The 19,502-nt window shown below is 39.3% G+C and overlaps 1 protein-coding gene across 1 annotated transcript in view; it reads right to left on the bottom strand.

Annotated features, from left to right (window-relative positions):
* Positions 1 to 5,440: 5,440 nt before the first annotated feature.
* LOC133564813 (vomeronasal type-2 receptor 1) overlaps positions 5,441 to 19,502 on the bottom strand; it is a 30,981-nt gene continuing 16,919 nt past the window's right edge. Inside the window, exons 10-14 of the mRNA XM_061919319.1 lie at positions 16,707 to 16,867; positions 10,114 to 10,309; positions 9,781 to 10,040; positions 6,042 to 6,241; positions 5,441 to 5,979 (exon numbers count right to left, since the gene is read on the bottom strand). Of these exons, the coding sequence (XP_061775303.1) occupies positions 5,658 to 5,979; positions 6,042 to 6,241; positions 9,781 to 10,040; positions 10,114 to 10,309; positions 16,707 to 16,867 (1,139 nt within the window). The 3' untranslated portion in view covers positions 5,441 to 5,657. The remainder of the gene's footprint in view (positions 5,980 to 6,041; positions 6,242 to 9,780; positions 10,041 to 10,113; positions 10,310 to 16,706; positions 16,868 to 19,502) is intronic.

The following is a 19,502-nucleotide window of genomic DNA, read 5'->3' as shown; positions in this document are numbered from 1 at the left end:
AGCGTGAGGGTGAGGATAAAGATTTGTTAACACACTACAAAACAGACTAAGAACCAACAGACTTGCACAATGGCACTATCAACAAACCAACAGAACTAGCATGAGCTAGAAGAAACAAAAGACGCTAGCGTGTGAGCTAGGGAAACGAATAACCGAAATAGCATGGAAGCTAATAACGAACAAAGGGTATTTACCAAAATGCGGGAATGCGACGTCATTTGTTGCGTGTAGCAAACTACAGTCTGAGGCCGAATGGCAAAAGAAGGCAGGCATATATAATGTAGGGAGATAATCAAACATCAGGTGCGCGTAACAAACAAGAAACAGGTGACACTAAATGCGTAACTAGGGCAACAGAAACAAACCAGGAAGTGCCACCGGGAACTAAGAGACGTCAAATTACAAAACGAGATACACAAACAGAACAAAAACAGAACATGACATGATCCAAGTCTTGGATCATTACATTGTTATCGTCAACATCGGCTGCTGAGTTTTAATTTTTCAATGATTTCTGCTGTTTGTGTGCCTCGGGATTTTTTCAATGAAGAAAATGTGCCTTGGCTCAGAAAAGGTTCAAAAAGAATGCTCTAACCAAACCACTGAGCAGGTGGCCTTGTCACATTTGTACAAAGTTGGGCATTTCAAGTCAAAGTTTTCTTTTCACAAAATACAACCAATGTGGACGTTCATTTTAAATCTTACTTGTGAAGTAATCCTCGATTCCTATTTTCAAGAGTCCCCTCAGTTGAGCAGGAAAACGAACACCATCTTTGTTTTCAAGCTGTCATCTGTCAGTTTAGGCTGCTCGCCGGCTCCTTATCACCACTTCAAGATGGCGGCCAAATTGCTCGCGTCACAGCAGCCAATGCTGCATCTACTTATAAGATGTCTACGGTTATAACGTCATAGCAAACATTACAATCTGTTGCGTCCACTGCAGTTCGCTACATTATTCATACTTTTTGTCAAGTGATTTTTTTTTTTTAAGCAGGGTTGCATGAGGTACCTACACATAACGTTACGTTAGTCAACGTATCACACACAGTAATGTAACGTTAGACGGCGGTCAGCAGCACCTTATCACCACTTCAAGATGGCGGCCAAATGGCTCGCGTCACAGCAGCCAATGCTGCATCTACTTATAAGATGTCTACGGTTATGACGTCATAGCAAACATTGCAATCTGTTGCGTCCACTGCAGTTCGCTACATTATTCATACTTTTTGTCAAGTGATTTTTTTTTTTTTTTTTTAAGCAGGGTTGCATGAGGTACCTACACATAACGTTACATTAGTCAATGTATCACACACAGTAACGTAACGTTAGACGGCGGTCAGCAGCACCGCGTATTTTAGCCACCTACAAAAAGACAAACATAGTCAAATAAAGGGCAGTTAAAATGTCTATTATATTAAGAATATGTGTACATGTTGCATCGGGCCCTGACATCTAAAAAGTACAACTCTGTTCATTGTTATGTTCATGTATTGGTTATGTTTTTCATGCAGTATGAGATGAGATCAATGAGATAAGATAAGAACCGGACAGAAACTGGAGTAGAACTAGTTAGAATGCAATATGCCATGGAAATACAATGACTTGAAAGGACTAGAAATTCAAAATGCATGATTTGGGACTTGACATGAGACTTTCCAGGATTGACTTTGTACTTGACTCTGGACTTAAGGGCAAAGACTTGAGACTTACTTATGACTTGCAAAACCAAGACTTGTGCTTATAAGCGGTCTATGGTTGGTCCCTAAATGTAGTTTTGTTTGCAAGTCAATGCTTCATAGACTCAGGTAACATATTTCATTGTAAAGAAAAAGAAAAAAAAAAAAGATGTTATCCCCCCCAAAAATTCTGAAAACGTGGTACTGCTGCAGCATTGAATTCTGGGTAATAAGATGTCATTTCCAACGGCTTTTTTAGGAGTGTTGTCTATTTGCCCGCCAGGCTGTCTGTCACACAGCATCATGAAGCAGGTGGCAGGTTTAGGACTTGGGTTGAAATAAGATAAAAGTGTCATGATGAGAGTTCTTGGCTAACATCTTTGAGTGGAGGTCCTATAATCGTGTTTATTTGACTTTTGTTATATTTTTTCTCAAGTTTTTTTCTTTTTTCTATTATACAAAACCTGTTTTTCTTACTTGTTAGTACCTGTTTTTGTGTACTTGTTAGTACCTGTTTTTGTGTACTTGTTAGTACCTGTTTTTGTGTACTTGGGATGCCCGTCAGTCCGCAACATTTCAAATGAAGGCCTGGTGAAAATATTTACTGACGCCAACAGATATTTGCGTTCATGTGTTAGTTTGTGGGCCAACTATATCAGAATAGAAGTTTGGATCCACATGGCCCAGCCCTACACTCGTGTTAGCGACCATGCTAGCACAGTTTAGGGATGTTGTGTGTTTAATTGAGCCTTGTGATGACATGTATGTATGTATGTATGAGTGTACCTTGTTTGAGTGTTAGTCATTAAAGTGTGATACTTAAGACATTACATATTGCAACACATTTTTTTTTCTTGTGCTATTAATTTTTTTCATTTCGTAGCACCGGTGCTACCAGCTGTAATTTGACCGCCTTAACATGCTTCAAAACTCACCAAATTTGACACACACATCAGGACTGGCGAAAATTGCGATCTAATCAAAAAAAACAAACCCCAAAACTTAAAACTGTCTCTAATTTCCAGTAGAAACATTGTAGAAACATGAAACAAAAACCACTAGGTAGGTCTCAGTTAGACCTATATTTCATACTCCCAGCTAAAATCAACAGGAAGTTTGCAATCCCCCCTTCAATACAAAAATGTTGCTTTTTTTCTAACATTATCTCCTCTGGGGCCGTTTGTCGTTTCGGCTTCAAATAAGCAGGAGAAGAGAGATTGAACCCTTCTGATTAAAAGTTGAAGAAATAGTTTTAATTACTGCTACGGTTTTGATTTTATCAGCCTTTAAAGAACCGTTGCGCTGAAAACCATTTCAAAGATGGCCACTGTGAGGGAGACGTTTTTTTTCCCCGTTTTTTCCCCTACCGTCTGCTGCTGTTGCGCACGCACCAACATTGGTGGGGGAGGGGCTGTGATGGTCTATACCAAGATGGCTGCCAGGTGCCGTAGCTAAGCCGCTATGTTTTAAAGTTGTGCTTTGCCTGCATATCCTAAAAACAACCGTCCGACATTCTTTATTTTGGGTACTTACATATGGTGCCTGACTGTTGTGGCCTTTTAAGGCCATCTGCACTTTTTATGCTACGGTAAAGACAATGAATGGTCCATTTTTGATTTTATCAGCCTTCTAAGAATCACTGTGCTGAAAAACATTTCTAAGATGGCGTCCGTGCGCTCACACAGAGAGATGCACGTTTTTTTTAGTTTTTTTGTCCTACCGCTCCCAGTATGTCATTTTATAAATGGCATAAACACACCAGTCACACAATATTTGAATAATATTAACATTAATTGTGCTTCGCCCTCGTGTGAAATATTTGTTAAGATGGCTGCTGGCTAGCTAGCGCTTATCCGGGCTTGGGTCGCGGGGGCAGCAGCCAAAGCAGTCCCTTCCATCTGTGCTTGCAGCTTTAATTATTATTATTCCTCTAATTATGGGCAATGTTTGGTGCACTCCAGGACCCATAGTTGTCATCCCACCCATCAAGTGTCAAAATTGGCAGGGAATCCTTGGCTTCCATCCATCTTCTCCCACTTATCCAAGGTCGGTTGTGTATTTATTTGTGTATATATATATATATATATATATATATATATATATATATAGGGAAATGGTGTTAGATGTAAATATAAACAGAATACAATGATTTGCAAATCCTTTTCAAGCCATATTCAGTTGAATATGCTACAAAGACAACATATTTGATGTTCAAACTCATAAACATTTTTTTGTTTGCAAAGAATCATTAACTTTAGAATTTGATGCCAGCAACACGTGCCAAAGAAGTTGGGAAAGGTGGCAATAAATACTGATAAAGTTGAGGAATGCTCATCAAACACTTATTTGGAACATCCCACAGGTGTGCAGGCTAATTGGGAACAGGTGGGTGCCATGATTGGCTATAAAAGCAGCTTCCATGAAATGCTAAGTCATTCACAAACAAGGATGGGGTGAGGGTCACCACTTTGTAAGCAAATTGTCGAAGAGTTTTAGAACAACATTTCTCAACCAGCTATTGCAAGGAATTTAGGGATTTTACCATCTACGGTCCGTAAAATCATCAAAAGGTTCAGAGAATCTGGAGAAATCACTGCACGTAAGCCATGATAATACGGACTTTTGATCCCTCAGGCGGTACTGCATCAAAAACCGACATCAGGGTGTATAGGATATCACCACATTGGCTCAGGAACACTTTATAAAACCACTGTCAGTAACTACAGTTGGTCGCTACATCTGTAAGTGCAAGTTAAAACTCTACTATGCAAAGCAAAACCCATTTGTTGACAATATCCTGAAACGCTACCGGCTTCTCTGGGCCCGAGATCATCTAAGATGGACTGATGCAAATTAGAAAAGTGTTCTGTGGTCTGACGAGTCCACGTTTCAAATTATATTTGGAAACAGAGGACGTGGTGTCCTCCAGAACAAAGAGGAAAATAACCATTCGGATTGTTATAGGCGCAAAGTGTAAAAGCCAGCATGTGTGATGGTATGGGGGTGTATTAGTGGCCAAGGCATGGGTAACTTACACATGTGTGATGGTATGGGGGTGTGTTAGTGCCCAAGGCATGGGTAACTTACACATCTGTGAAGGCACCATTAATGCTGAATGGTCCATACAGGTTTTGGAACAACATATGTTGTCATCCAAGCAACGTTATCATGGACGCCCCTGCTTATTTCAGCAAGACAAGTGTTACAACAGCATGGCTTTGTAGTAAAAGAGTGCGGGTACTTTCCTGGCCCGCCTGCAGTCCAGACCTGTCTCCCATGGAAAATGTGTGAAGCGTAAAATAGGACAGCGGAGACCCCGGACTGTTGAAGGACTGAAGCTCTACATAAAACAAGAATGGGAAAGAATTCCACTTTCAAAACTTCAACAATTAGTTTCCTCAGTTCCCAAACCTTTATTGAGTGTTGTTAAAAGAAAAGGTGATGTAACACAGTGGTGAACATGCCCTTTCCCAACTACTTTGGCACGTGTTGCAGCCATGAAGTTCTAAGTTAATTATTATTTGCAAAATAAAATAAAGTTTATGAGTTTGAACATGAAATATGTTGTCTTTGTAGCATATTCAACTGAATATGGCCTGAAAAGGATTTGCAAATCATTGTATTCTGTTTATATTTACATCTAACACCATTTCCCAACTCATATGGAAACGGGGTTTGTATATACATATAGATATATATATATATATATATGCATGTGTGTGTGTGTGTGTGTGTGTGTGTCACTTATTTGGGGGAGAAAAAAGAAGATTTGACGTGTGTTTAATTGTATTCCTGGATCGTACACAGTATGTCAGAAAGCCAAAAAACAAATGTTTAAACTTGTAATCAATAATGATTAGCTAATATTAAACATGTAATCAATAAGTCATGAGCTAATATAAACTATATTTAACATGTAATCAATGAGCTAATCTAACCGATCGTATATAAAAGGTGGCGTAACAGAAGAAAGTGTAGCTGTCAGTCATCGATGGCGGTGGAGGCGATGCTGGCGTTGACCTCGGTGGCGGCGGTGGCGAGGGAGGCTGAGGTCCCAGTAGAAGTTCCATCTGGTGTTTTGGCGTGAGGTCTCATCATCCCCTCCGTGTTGCCTTCAGGCTTGATCAGGAGAACGTAGCACTTGGGCAGGAAGATGCAGGCCAGGATCCCGAAGCTGGAGGCCAGGATGGCGAAGATCTGCACGGCGACCATGAACTTGCCTCTGGTGCTGAGGTAGGCCGGCACGAAGGAGATCCACACGATGAAGAAGACCAGCAGGCCGAAGGTGATGCTCTTGGCCTCGCTGCGAGACAGGAAGGTCAAGGTGGGCCGCCGTCCCCGCCCACTTTTAACCCCGCCTCCTACCTGAAGTGGTCCTCCAGTTTGCGGGCCAGGAACGCCAAGACGAAGGCCAGCAGAGCCAGCACGATGTCGTAGGCGAAGATGCAGCAGATGAAGACCACCGAGCCTTCCTGGCATTCCAGAATGATCTTGATGTTCTGAACCGACGTGTTCTTCACCGGGTGAGGAGGCAGCAGCAGCAGCCACGCCGTGCAAGCCACGCCCTAAGCCACACCCATCACCATCATCACTTCACTTACTACACCTGCGGCATCAGCAGGGAGCTGGAGCCTATCCCAGCACAGTGGTGCTGGAGCCTATCCCAGCACAGTGATGCTGGAGCCTATCCCAGCACAGTGATGCTGGAGCCTATCCCAGCACAGTGGTGCGGTGTCAGTAGTACAAGTAAAGTGTCAGTAGTAAAAGTAAAGTGTCAGTAGTACAAGTAAAGTGTCAGTAGTAAAAGTAAAGTGTCAGTAGTACAAGTAAAGTGTCAGTAGTACAAGTAAAGTGTCAGTAGTACAAGTAAAGTGTCAGTAGTAAAAGTAAAGTGTCAGTAGTACAAGTAAAGTGTCAGTAGTACAAGTAAAGTGTCAGTAGTACAAGTAAAGTGTCAGTAGTAAAAGTAAAGTGTCAGTAGTACAAGTAAAGTGTCAGTAGTACAAGTAAAGTGTCAGTAGTAAAAGTAAAGTGTCAGTAGTACAAGTAAAGTGTCAGTAGTACAAGTAAAGTGTCAGTAGTACAAGTAAAGTGTCAGTAGTACAAGTAAAGTGTCAGTAGTACAAGTGTCAGTAGTACAAGTAAAGTGTCAGTAGTACAAGTGTCAGTAGTACAAGTAAAGTGTCAGTAGTACAAGTGTCAGTAGTACAAGTAAAGTGTCAGTAGTACAAGTGTCAGTAGTACAAGTAAAGTGTCAGTAGTACAAGTGTCAGTAGTACAAGTAAAGTGTCAGTAGTACAAGTGTCAGTAGTAAAAGTAAAGTGTCAGTAGTACAAGTGTCAGTAGTAAAAGTAAAGTGTCAGTAGTACAAGTAAAGTGTCAGTAGTACAAGTAAAGTGTCAGTAGTACAAGTAAAGTGTCAGTAGTAAAAGTAAAGTGTCAGTAGTACAAGTAAAGTGTCAGTAGTACAAGTAAAGTGTCAGTAGTACAAGTAAAGTGTCAGTAGTACAAGTGTCAGTAGTACAAGTAAAGTGTCAGTAGTACAAGTGTCAGTAGTACAAGTGTCAGTAGTACAAGTAAAGTGTCAGTAGTACAAGTGTCATTAGTACAAGTAAAGTGTCAGTAGTACAAGTGTCAGTAGTAAAAGTAAAGTGTCAGTAGTACAAGTGTCAGTAGTAAAAGTAAAAACGTCAGTAGTACAAGTGTCATTAGTACAAGTAAAGTGTCAGTAGTACAAGTGTCAGTAGTAAAAGTAAAGTGTCAGTAGTAAAAGTAAAGTGTCAGTAGTACAAGTGTCATTAGTACAAGTAAAGTGTCAGTAGTACAAGTGTCATTAGTACAAGTAAAGTGTCAGTAGTACAAGTGTCAGTAGTAAAAGTAAAGTGTCAGTAGTACAAGTAAAGTGTCAGTAGTAAAAGTAAAGTGTCAGTAGTACAAGTAAAGCGTCAGTAGTACAAGTAAAGCGTCAGTAGTACAAGTGTCATTAGTACAAGTAAAGTGTCAGTAGTACAAGTATCAGTAGTAAAAGTAAAGTGTCAGTAGTACAAGTAAAGTGTCAGTAGTAAAAGTAAAGTGTCAGTAGTAAAAGTAAAGTGTCAGTAGTACAAGTAAAGTGTCAGTAGTACAAGTAAAGTGTCAGTAGTACAAGTAAAGTGTCAGTAGTACAAGTAAAGTGTCAGTAGTACAAGTGTCATTAGTACAAGTAAAGTGTCAGTAGTACAAGTGTCATTAGTACAAGTAAAGTGTCAGTAGTACAAGTGTCAGTAGTAAAAGTAAAGTGTCAGTAGTACAAGTAAAGTGTCAGTAGTAAAAGTAAAGTGTCAGTAGTACAAGTAAAGTGTCATTAGTACAAGTGTCAGTAGTACAAGTGTCAGTAGTAAAAGTAAAGTGTCAGTAGTACAAGTGTCATTAGTACAAGTAAAGTGTCAGTAGTACAAGTAAAGTGTCAGTAGTACAAGTAAAGCGTCAGTAGTACAAGTAAAGTGTCAGTAGTAAAAGTAAAGTGTCAGTAGTACAAGTGTCATTAGTACAAGTGTCAGTAGTACAAGTGTCAGTAGTAAAAGTAAAGTGTCAGTAGTACAAGTAAAGTGTCAGTAGTAAAAGTAAAGTGTCAGTAGTACAAGTAAAGTGTCAGTAGTACAAGTGTCATTAGTACAAGTAAAGTGTCAGTAGTACAAGTGTCAGTAGTAAAAGTAAAGTGTCAGTAGTACAAGTAAAGTGTCAGTAGTAAAAGTAAAGTGTCAGTAGTACAAGTAAAGTGTCAGTAGTACAAGTGTCAGTAGTAAAAGTAAAGTGTCAGTAGTACAAGTAAAGTGTCAGTAGTAAAAGTAAAGTGTCAGTAGTACAAGTAAAGTGTCAGTAGTACAAGTAAAGTGTCAGTAGTACAAGTAAAGTGTCAGTAGTACAAGTAAAGTGTCAGTAGTACAAGTGTCATTAGTACAAGTGTCAGTAGTACAAGTGTCAGTAGTAAAAGTAAAGTGTCAGTAGTACAAGTAAAGTGTCAGTAGTAAAAGTAAAGTGTCAGTAGTAAAAGTAAAGTGTCAGTAGTACAAGTAAAGTGTCAGTAGTACAAGTGTCATTAGTACAAGTAAAGTGTCAGTAGTACAAGTGTCATTAGTACAAGTAAAGTGTCAGTAGTACAAGTGTCATTAGTACAAGTAAAGTGTCAGTAGTACAAGTGTCAGTAGTAAAAGTAAAGTGTCAGTAGTACAAGTAAAGTGTCAGTAGTACAAGTAAAGTGTCAGTAGTACAAGTAAAGTGTCAGTAGTACAAGTAAAGTGTCAGTAGTACAAGTAAAGTGTCAGTAGTACAAGTGTCATTAGTACAAGTAAAGTGTCAGTAGTACAAGTGTCATTAGTACAAGTAAAGTGTCAGTAGTACAAGTGTCAGTAGTAAAAGTAAAGTGTCAGTAGTAAAAGTAAAGTGTCAGTAGTACAAGTAAAGTGTCAGTAGTAAAAGTAAAGTGTCAGTAGTACAAGTAAAGTGTCAGTAGTACAAGTAAAGTGTCAGTAGTACAAGTGTCAGTATTAAAAGTAAAGTGTCAGTAGTACAAGTAAAGTGTCAGTAGTACAAGTGTCATTAGTACAAGTGTCAGTAGTACAAGTGTCAGTAGTAAAAGTAAAGTGTCAGTAGTACAAGTAAAGTGTCAGTAGTAAAAGTAAAGTGTCAGTAGTAAAAGTAAAGTGTCAGTAGTACAAGTAAAGTGTCAGTAGTACAAGTGTCATTAGTACAAGTAAAGTGTCAGTAGTACAAGTGTCATTAGTACAAGTAAAGTGTCAGTAGTACAAGTGTCATTAGTACAAGTAAAGTGTCAGTAGTACAAGTGTCAGTAGTAAAAGTAAAGTGTCAGTAGTAAAAGTAAAGTGTCAGTAGTACAAGTAAAGTGTCAGTAGTACAAGTAAAGTGTCAGTAGTACAAGTAAAGTGTCAGTAGTACAAGTGTCAGTATTAAAAGTAAAGTGTCAGTAGTACAAGTAAAGTGTCAGTAGTACAAGTGTCAGTAATACAAGTAAAGTGTCAGTAGTACAAGTAAAGTGTCAGTAGTACAAGTGTCAGTAGTACTGCATATAAAAAAGAAAACGAGGAAAAAAGAATTGTCTGTTTACCTGAATGAGGGTTGCCATGACGACTACTGCCCTCTGGTGGCCGCAGGTGAGAATGTCAGGCTGGGTGGCAGCAGCTATTGCATCATGGAAGTTGCTGCTGTTCATGATGACGTCAGGACTGCAGCTATTGGCTGCTGCTTCACATGCACCTTTAGCACCTTTAGCACCTTGAGCACCTTTAGCACCTTTAGCAGCCGCTTTGTGTCTGGCTCGTGCAGCTTTCAGAGCCTGAGCTCTCAGCATCAGCACTGCTGCCTTGCCTATGGGTAGAAGGGCAGGACTGTCAGGTAGGGGTGGTCTCCAGCAGCGGCGGAGGAGGGGGTGTGGTCTTACCCATGAGGCAGGAGAGACATAAAGCGAAGCCCAGAGCCAGACACACCTGTCTGCTCATGCAGGTCCACGGCTGAGGTTCTCCCAGGAAGACCAAGGAACACAAGAAGGTCACCACCAGGGAGAGGAGCAGCAGGAAGCTCAAAACTGCATCGTTGGCCTTCACCAAAGGTGTGTTCACCTGGACCGCCAACACCACCTGCAACCAGCAACACCACCTTTACAAACCACAGGTGTGTTCACCTGGACCGCCAACACCACCTGCAACCAGCAACACACCTTTACAAACCACAGGTGTGTTCACCTGGACCGCCAACACCACCTGCAACCAGCAACACACCTTTACAAAGCACAGGTGTGTTCACCTGGACCACCAACACCACTTAGAACCAGCAACACACCTTTACAAACCACAGGTGTTTTCACCTGGACCACCAACACCACCTACAACCAGCAACACACCTTTACAAACCACAAGTGTGTTCACCTGGACCACAAACACCACTTACAACCAGCAACACACCTTTACAAACCACAGGTGTGTTCACCTGGACCACCAACACCACTTACAACCAGCAACACACCTTTACAAAGCACAGGTGTGTTCACCTGGACCACCAACACCACTTACAACCTGCAACACACCTTTACAAACCACAGGTGTGTTCACCTGAACCACCAACACCACTTACAACCAGCAACACACCTTTACAAACCACAGGTGTGTTCACCTGGACCACCAACACCACTTACAACCAGCAACACACCTTTACATACCACAGGTGTGTTCACCTGGACCACCAACACCACTTACAACCTGCAACACACCTTTACAAACCACAGGTGTGTTCACCTGAACCACCAACACCACTTACAACCAGCAACACACCTTTACAAACCACAGGTGTGTTCACCTGGACCACCAACACCACTTACAACCAGCAACACACCTTTACAAACCACAGGTGTGTTCACCTGGACCACCAACACCACTTACAACCAGCAACACACCTTTACAAACCACAGGTGTGTTCACCTGGAACGCCAACACCACCTGCAACCAGCAACACACCTTTACAAACCACAGGTGTGTTCACCTGGACCGCCAACACCACCTGCAACCAGCAACACACCTTTACAAACCACAGGTGTGTTCACCTGGACCACCAACACCACTTACAACCAGCAACACACCTTTACAAACCACAGGTGTGTTCACCTGGACCGCCAACACCACTTACAACCAGCAACACACCTTTACAAACCACAGGTGTGTTCACCTGGACCGCCAACACCACCTGCAACCAGCAACACACCTTTACAAACCACAGGTGTGTTCACCTGGACCAACAACACCACCTACAACCAGCAACACACCTTTACAAACCACAGGTGTGTTCACCTGGACCACCAACACCACTTACAACCAGCAACTCACCTTTACAAACCACAGGTGTGTTCACCTGGACCACCAACACCACTTACAACCAGCAACACACCTTTACAAACCACAGGTGTGTTCACCTGGACCACCAACACCACTTACAACCAGCAACACACCTTTACAAACCACAGGTGTGTTCACCTGGACCGCCAACACCACTTACAACCAGCAACACACCTTTACAAACCACAGGTGTGTTCACCTGGACCGCCAACACCACTTACAACCAGCAACACACCTTTACAAACCACAGGTGTGTTCACCTGGACCGCCAACACCACCTGCAACCAGCAACACACCTTTACAAACCACAGGTGTGTTCACCTGGACCACCAACACCACCTACAACCAGCAACACACCTTTACAAACCACAGGTGTGTTCACCTGGACCACCAACACCACCTACAACCAGCAACACACCTTTACAAACCACAGGTGTGTTCACCTGGACCACCAACACCACTTACAACCAGCAACACACCTTTACAAACCACAGGTGTGTTCACCTGGACCACCAACACCACTTACAACCAGCAACACACCTTTACAAACCACAGGTGTGTTCACCTGGACCACCAACACCACTTACAACCAGCAACACACCTTTACAAACCACAGGTGTGTTCACCTGGACCGCCAACACCACCTGCAACCAGCAACACACCTTTACAAAGCACAGGTGTGTTCACCTGGACCACCAACACCACTTACAACCAGCAACACACCTTTACAAAGCACAGGTGTGTTCACCTGGACCACCAACACCACTTACAACCAGCAACACACCTTTACAAAGCACAGGTGTGTTCACCTGGACCACCAACACCACTTACAACCAGCAACACACCTTTACAAAGCACAGGTGTGTTCACCTGGACCACCAACACCACTTACAACCAGCAACACACCTTTACAAACCACAGGTGTGTTCACCTGGACCACCAACACCACTTACAACCAGCAACACACCTTTACAAACCACAGGTGTGTTCACCTGGACCACCAACACCACTTACAACCAGCAACACACCTTTACAAACCACAGGTGTGTTCACCTGGACCACCAACACCACTTACAACCAGCAACACACCTTTACAAACCACAGGTGTGTTCACCTGGACCACCAACACCACTTACAACCAGCAACACACCTTTACAAACCACAGGTGTGTTCACCTGGACCACCAACACCACTTACAACCAGCAACACACCTTTACACTCTTTCGTTCCATGATTATTTCTATTGTTTCTATGGTTATTTTCTGTGATTGATTTCTAGGATTGTTTCCCTGATTATTTCTGATTGTTCTATGATTATTTTCTATGAATGTTTCTACGATTGTTTCTATGATTATTTTCTATGATTGTTTCCATAACTGTTTCTATGATTGTTTTCTGTGATTATTTTATGTGATCGTTTCTGTGATTGTTTCTATGATTGTTTTATGATTTGTTATATTATTGTTTTCTATGATTGTTTCCATGATTATTTTCTATGATTTGTTTGTTTCTACAGTTTGTATGATTACTGTTCTATGATTGTTTCTATTATATTTTTTGTTATGATGTTTCAATGATGGTTTTCTATGATTGTTTCTGTGATTATTTTATGTGATTGTTTCAATGATTGTTTTGTATAATTATTTTCTGTGATTGTTTCCATGATTGTTTTCTATGATTGTTTTATATGATTTGTTATATTATTTTTTTGTATGATTGTTTCTGTGATTGTTTTTATGATTGTTTGTTTGTTTGTTTCTATTATTGTTTCTATGACTTTTGTTCTATGATTGTTTCTATGATTTTTTTCTATGATGTTTCAATGACTGTTTATTTTTTTCTGTGATTTTTTTCTATTATTGATTCTATGATTGTTTTCTGTGATTATTTTATGTGATTTTTCCTGTGATTGTTTATATGATTATTTTCTATGATTGTTTCTATGCTTGTTTTCTATGATTATTTTCTGTGATTGTTTCTATGATTTCTGTGATTGTTTCTATGATTGTTTTTTGGAATTGTTTTTCTGATTATTTTTATGAGTGTTTCTATGATTGTATGTTTCTATTATTGTTTCTGAGATTTTTTTCAAAGTTTGTACAAAGACTTCACTAAAAGTGTACACTGACTGTAATACCATTGTAGATGTAGTACTAACACTGTACATTGACTGTACCAACATTGTATATAAAGTAGTACAGTGTACATTGTGTATAAAGTAGTAGAGTGTACATTGTATATAAAGTAGTAGAGTGTACATTGTATATAAAGTAGTACAGTGTACATTGTATATAAAGTAGTACAGTGTACATTGTGTATAAAGTAGTAGAGTGTACATTGTATATAAAGTAGTAGAGTGTACATTGTATATAAAGTAGTACAGTGTACATTGTATATAAAGTAGTACAGTGCACATTGTATATAAAGTAGTAGAGTGTACATTGTATATAAAGTAGTACAGTGTACATTGTATATAAAGTAGTAGAGTGTACATTGTGTATAAAGTAGTAGAGTGTACATTGTGTATAAAGCAGTACAGTGTACATTGTGTATAAAGTAGTACAGTGTACATTGTGTATAAAGTAGTAGAGTGTACATTGTATATAAAGTAGTAGAGTGTACATTGTATATAAAGTAGTACAGTGTACATTGTATATAAAGTAGTACAGTGCACATTGTATATAAAGTAGTAGAGTGTACATTGTATATAAAGTAGTACAGTGTACATTGTATATAAAGTAGTAGAGTGTACATTGTATATAAAGTAGTACAGTGTACATTGTATATAACGTAGTAGAGTGTACATTGTATATAAAGTAGTAGAGTGTACATTGTATATAAAGCAGTAGAGTGTACATTGTGTATAAAGCAGTACAGTGTACATTGTGTATAAAGTAGTACAGTGTACATTGTGTATAAAGTAGTAGAGTGTACATTGTATATAAAGTAGTACAGTGTACATTGTATATAAAGTAGTACAGTGCACATTGTATATAAAGTAGTAGAGTGTACATTGTATATAAAGTAGTACAGTGTACATTGTATATAAAGTAGTACAGTGTACATTGTATATAAAGTAGTAGAGTGTACATTGTATATAAAGTAGTACAGTGTACATTGTATATAACGTAGTAGAGTGTACATTGTATATAACGTAGTAGAGTGTACATTGTATATAAAGTAGTAGAGTGTACATTGTATATAAAGTAGTAGAGTGTACATTGTGTATAAAGTAGTAGAGTGTACATTGTGTATAAAGCAGTACAGTGTACATTGTGTATAAAGTAGTACAGTGTACATTGTGTATAAAGTAGTAGAGTGTACATTGTATATAAAGTAGTAGAGTGTACATTGTATATAAAGTAGTACAGTGTACATTGTATATAAAGTAGTACAGTGCACATTGTATATAAAGTAGTAGAGTGTACATTGTATATAAAGTAGTACAGTGTACATTGTATATAAAGTAGTAGAGTGTACATTGTATATAAAGTAGTAGAGTGTACATTGTATATAAAGTAGTAGAGTGTACATTGTATATAAAGTAGTACAGTGTACATTGTATATAAAGTAGTAGAGTGTACATTGTATATAAAGTAGTAGCGTGTACATTGTATATAAAGTAGTACAGTGTACATTGTGTATAAAGTAGTAGAGTGTACATTGTGTATAAAGTAGTAGAGTGTACATTGTGTATAAAGTAGTACAGTGTACATTGTATATAAAGTAATACAGTGTACATTGTATATAAAGTAGTAGAGTGTACATTGTATATAAAGTAGTAGAGTGTACATTGTATATAAAGTAGTAGAGTGTACATTGTATATAAAGTAGTAGAGTGTACATTGTATATAAAGTAGTACAGTGTACATTGTATATAAAGTAGTAGAGTGTACATTGTATATAAAGTAGTAGAGTGTACATTGTATATAAAGTAGTAGAGTGTACATTGTATATAAAGTAGTACAGTGTACATTGTATATAAAGTAGTAGAGTGTACATTGTATATAAAGTAGTAGAGTGTACATTGTATATAAAGTAGTACAGTGTACATTGTATATAAAGTAGTAGAGTGTACATTGTATATAAAGTAGTAGCGTGTACATTGTATATAAAGTAGTACAGTGTACATTGTATATAAAGTAGTAGAGTGTACATTGTGTATAAAGTAGTAGAGTGTACATTGTATATAAAGTAGTAGAGTGTACATTGTGTATAAAGTAGTACAGTGTACATTGTATATAAAGTAATACAGTGTACATTGAATATATAAAGTAGTAGAGTGTACATTGTATATAAAGTAGTAGAGTGTACATTGTATATAAAGTAGTACAGTGTACATTGTATATAAAGTAGTAGAGTGTACATTGTATATAAAGTAGTACAGTGTACATTGTATATAAAGTAGTACAGTGTACATTGTATATAAAGTAGTAGAGTGTACATTGTGTATAAAGTAGTAGAGTGTACATTGTGTATAAAGCAGTACAGTGTACATTGTGTATAAAGTAGTAGAGTGTACATTGTATATAAAGTAGTACAGTGTACATTGTATATAAAGTAGTAGAGTGTACATTGTATATAAAGTAGTAGAGTGTACATTGTATATAAAGTAGTACAGTGTACATTGTATATAAAGTAGTAGAGTGTACATTGTATATAAAGTAGTAGAGTGCACATTGTATATAAAGTAGTAGAGTGCACATTGTATATAAAGTAGTACAGTGCACATTGTATATAAAGTAGTAGAGTGTACATTGTATATAAAGTAGTACAGTGTACATTGTATATAAAGTAGTAGAGTGTACATTGTATATAAAGTAGTAGAGTGTACATTGTATGTAAAGTAGTACAGTGTACATTGTATGTAAAGTAGTAGAGTGTACATTGTATATAAAGTAGTAGAGTGTACATTGTATATAAAGTAGTAGAGTGTACATAGTATATAAAGTAGTAGAGTGTACATTGTATATAAAGTAGTAGAGTGTACATTGTATATAAAGTAGTAGAGTGTACATTGTATATAAAGTAGTAGAGTGTACATTGTATATAAAGTAGTACAGTGTACATTGTATATAAAGTAGTCACACAGCACAGAGTACATGAGAAGAAGAATGTGGTCTGGAATGAAGAGATGCAGGATTCTAACCCCAACAAGAACGGTGAGGAGCGCTCCACATGCAGAGATGACACTGAGGGTGATGCCCAAAGGTTCTCCAAAGGCCAGGAACTCGATGATCTTTGGCACGCAGGCATCATGAGCGTCGTTGGACCAGTGGTCCCCGCTGCACAGCACACACTCTCGGGCATCTGTCAACAACACCCGGGAAGCACAGGACAGCTCAACAAAAACACAAACCACAGTTCTCCCGTATCAGCCACCCGGCTACAAGTCAAGCCACAGTTCTCCCGTATCAGCCACCCGGCTACAAGTCCAGCCACAGTTCTCCCGTATCAGCCACCCGGCTACCAAGTCTGGACCTCATCTCACTTTTGGATTTTTAGTTTTCAATTGCTGGCATTTTAATATTGGCATGTTAGCTTTTTTGCTAATCTGCAGGTACATTTATGCACCTCTTTCTCAAATTTGTTGATACTTGACAAATGATACCTGTTAGCATGCTAGCTTTGTTGTAGGTATACAACACAGTCATATTTTGGTAATGGAAGCATGCTAACATTAGCATGCTAGCATTTTAAACAGCCTTTTCCCCAGGCACACACCTCAAGAGTATTATACCGTATTTTGCTACATGACACATGCTACATTTAGCACGCTAACATCAGCATACTAGCTTTTATATATCATTTACCAGGTCTACATAAACTTCAGTGTCATGTATGTTGGTATCGCACTAATGCCAAATGCTAGAATGTGACGGAGATAGATATCTACATATATCTATATTCAAGAGTTATTTCTTTTTCCATAGTCATATTTGAAAACAGCTGGTGTTTTTCCATTTGGTCTCTTTTTGGTTGTCCGCTAGTAAACTGTATGTGTTAACCTTGAAGCTGTAGGAATGTAAGGAGTAGCAATACTCCTTCTTCTTATCTCATCCTGTGCCCAGCTAAGGAGGACAATAGGCATGTGTATTGGCTCTGAAGGGCGGGGGCTAGTGGCGTAATGAAAAAGACAAGACTTCCGTAGTGTTTTCACATCAACTAGGCGATGCGAATTGAATGTGTTTTTTAGGTTGGTCTCTCCAAAGCTTTGGAATAAATTGCAAAATAGCGATTCTGTTCAGGGTTATCATTTAAAACCAGTTTAGGTGTCATCAAAAGAACTTGGGATTGACCAGAAACTTAAATTCCCTCAGAGGACCATCTGGTCCAAACGCAACAAATGCTAGCTATTTTTTTTTTTTAGCCCATTTTGTAGGCATAGAATTCATTAATGTTTTTGGTAAATGATGCACACTAAAATTAGCATGCTAGCATTTTTAAACAAATTGTTCTCGGTAAACACCTCAGAGTAATACACTGTATTCTGCTACATTTGGCATGCTAACATTAGCAAGCTAGCTAATTTTGGAGGTATAAACCTCAGTGTCATATTTTGGTATTTCGCGAACGCAAACTGTAAACATAGTACTGTTAGCATGTTGGATTTTTTTCAAACATTTTGCTTATATTTTTTGTTACTTGGCGCTATCTGGCCAGGGTGCTAACAGTTAGCATTTCAGTTCGGCTTTGGCATTTTGTAGTTCTTTGAAAACATGTCTGTGTACAGTGCTGGTTTTGAAGGTGAAAACTAGCGACACGGGCCCCACATGTGTCAGTCAGTGTGTGGCCCTCGGTGCTGCCAAAGCACGTTTTGAATAATTAGACTGCGCCATAACGTATCTACTTTTACGAGGTAATGACAGGAAAGGACATTTATTCTGCTGCGTGGGTTTAGAGGACTACAAGATAGACTGTAAGGGGTGATGTACACACGTGGGTTTAGAGGACTACAAGATAGACTGTAAGGGGTGATGTACACACGTGGGTTTAGAGGACTACAAGATAGACTGTAAGGGCTGATGTACACACGTGGGTTTAGAGGACTACAAGATAGACTGTAAGGGGTGATGTACACACGTGGGTTTAGAGGACTACAAGATAGACTGTAAGGGCTGATGTACCCACGTGGGTTTAGAGGACTACAAGATAGACTGTAAGGGGTGATGTACACACGTGGGTTTAGAGGACTACAAGATAGACTGTAAGGGGTGATGTACACACGTGGGTTTAGAGGACTACAAGATAGACTGTAAGGGGTGATGTACACACGTGGGTTTAGAGGACTACAAGATAGACTGTAAGGGGTGATGTACACACGTGGGTTTAGAGGACTACAAGATAGACTGTAAGGGCTGATGTACACACGTGGGTTTAGAGGACTACAAGATAGACTGTAAGGGGTGATGTACACACGTGGGTTTAGAGGACTACAAGATAGACTGTAAGGGCTGATGTACACACGTGGGTTTAGAGGACTACAAGATAGACTGTAAGGGCTGATGTACACACGTGGGTTTAGAGGACTACAAGATAGACTGTAAGGGCTGATGTACACACGTGGGTTTAGAGGACTACAAGATAGACTGTAAGGGGTGATGTACACACGTGGGTTTAGAGGACTACAAGATAGACTGTAAGGGGTGATGTACACACGTGGGTTTAGAGGACTACAAGATAGACTGTAAGGGGTGATGTACACACGTGGGTTTAGAGGACTACAAGATAGACTGTAAGGGCTGATGTACACACGTGGGTTTAGAGGACTACAAGATAGACTGTAAGGGCTGATGTACACACGTGGGTTTAGAGGACTACAAGATAGACTGTAAGGGGTGATGTACACACGTGGGTTTAGAGGACTACAAGATAGACTGTAAGGGGTGATGTACACACGTGGGTTTAGAGGACTACAAGATAGACTGTAAGGGGTGATGTACAC

The sequence above is a fragment of the Nerophis ophidion genome, linkage group LG13 (genome assembly GCF_033978795.1).
Source record: "Nerophis ophidion isolate RoL-2023_Sa linkage group LG13, RoL_Noph_v1.0, whole genome shotgun sequence".
Classification (NCBI taxonomy): Eukaryota; Metazoa; Chordata; class Actinopteri; order Syngnathiformes; family Syngnathidae; genus Nerophis; species Nerophis ophidion.
The sequence above is the reverse complement of the archived record's forward strand: the minus strand, read 5'-3'. Positions and strand labels throughout refer to the sequence as shown.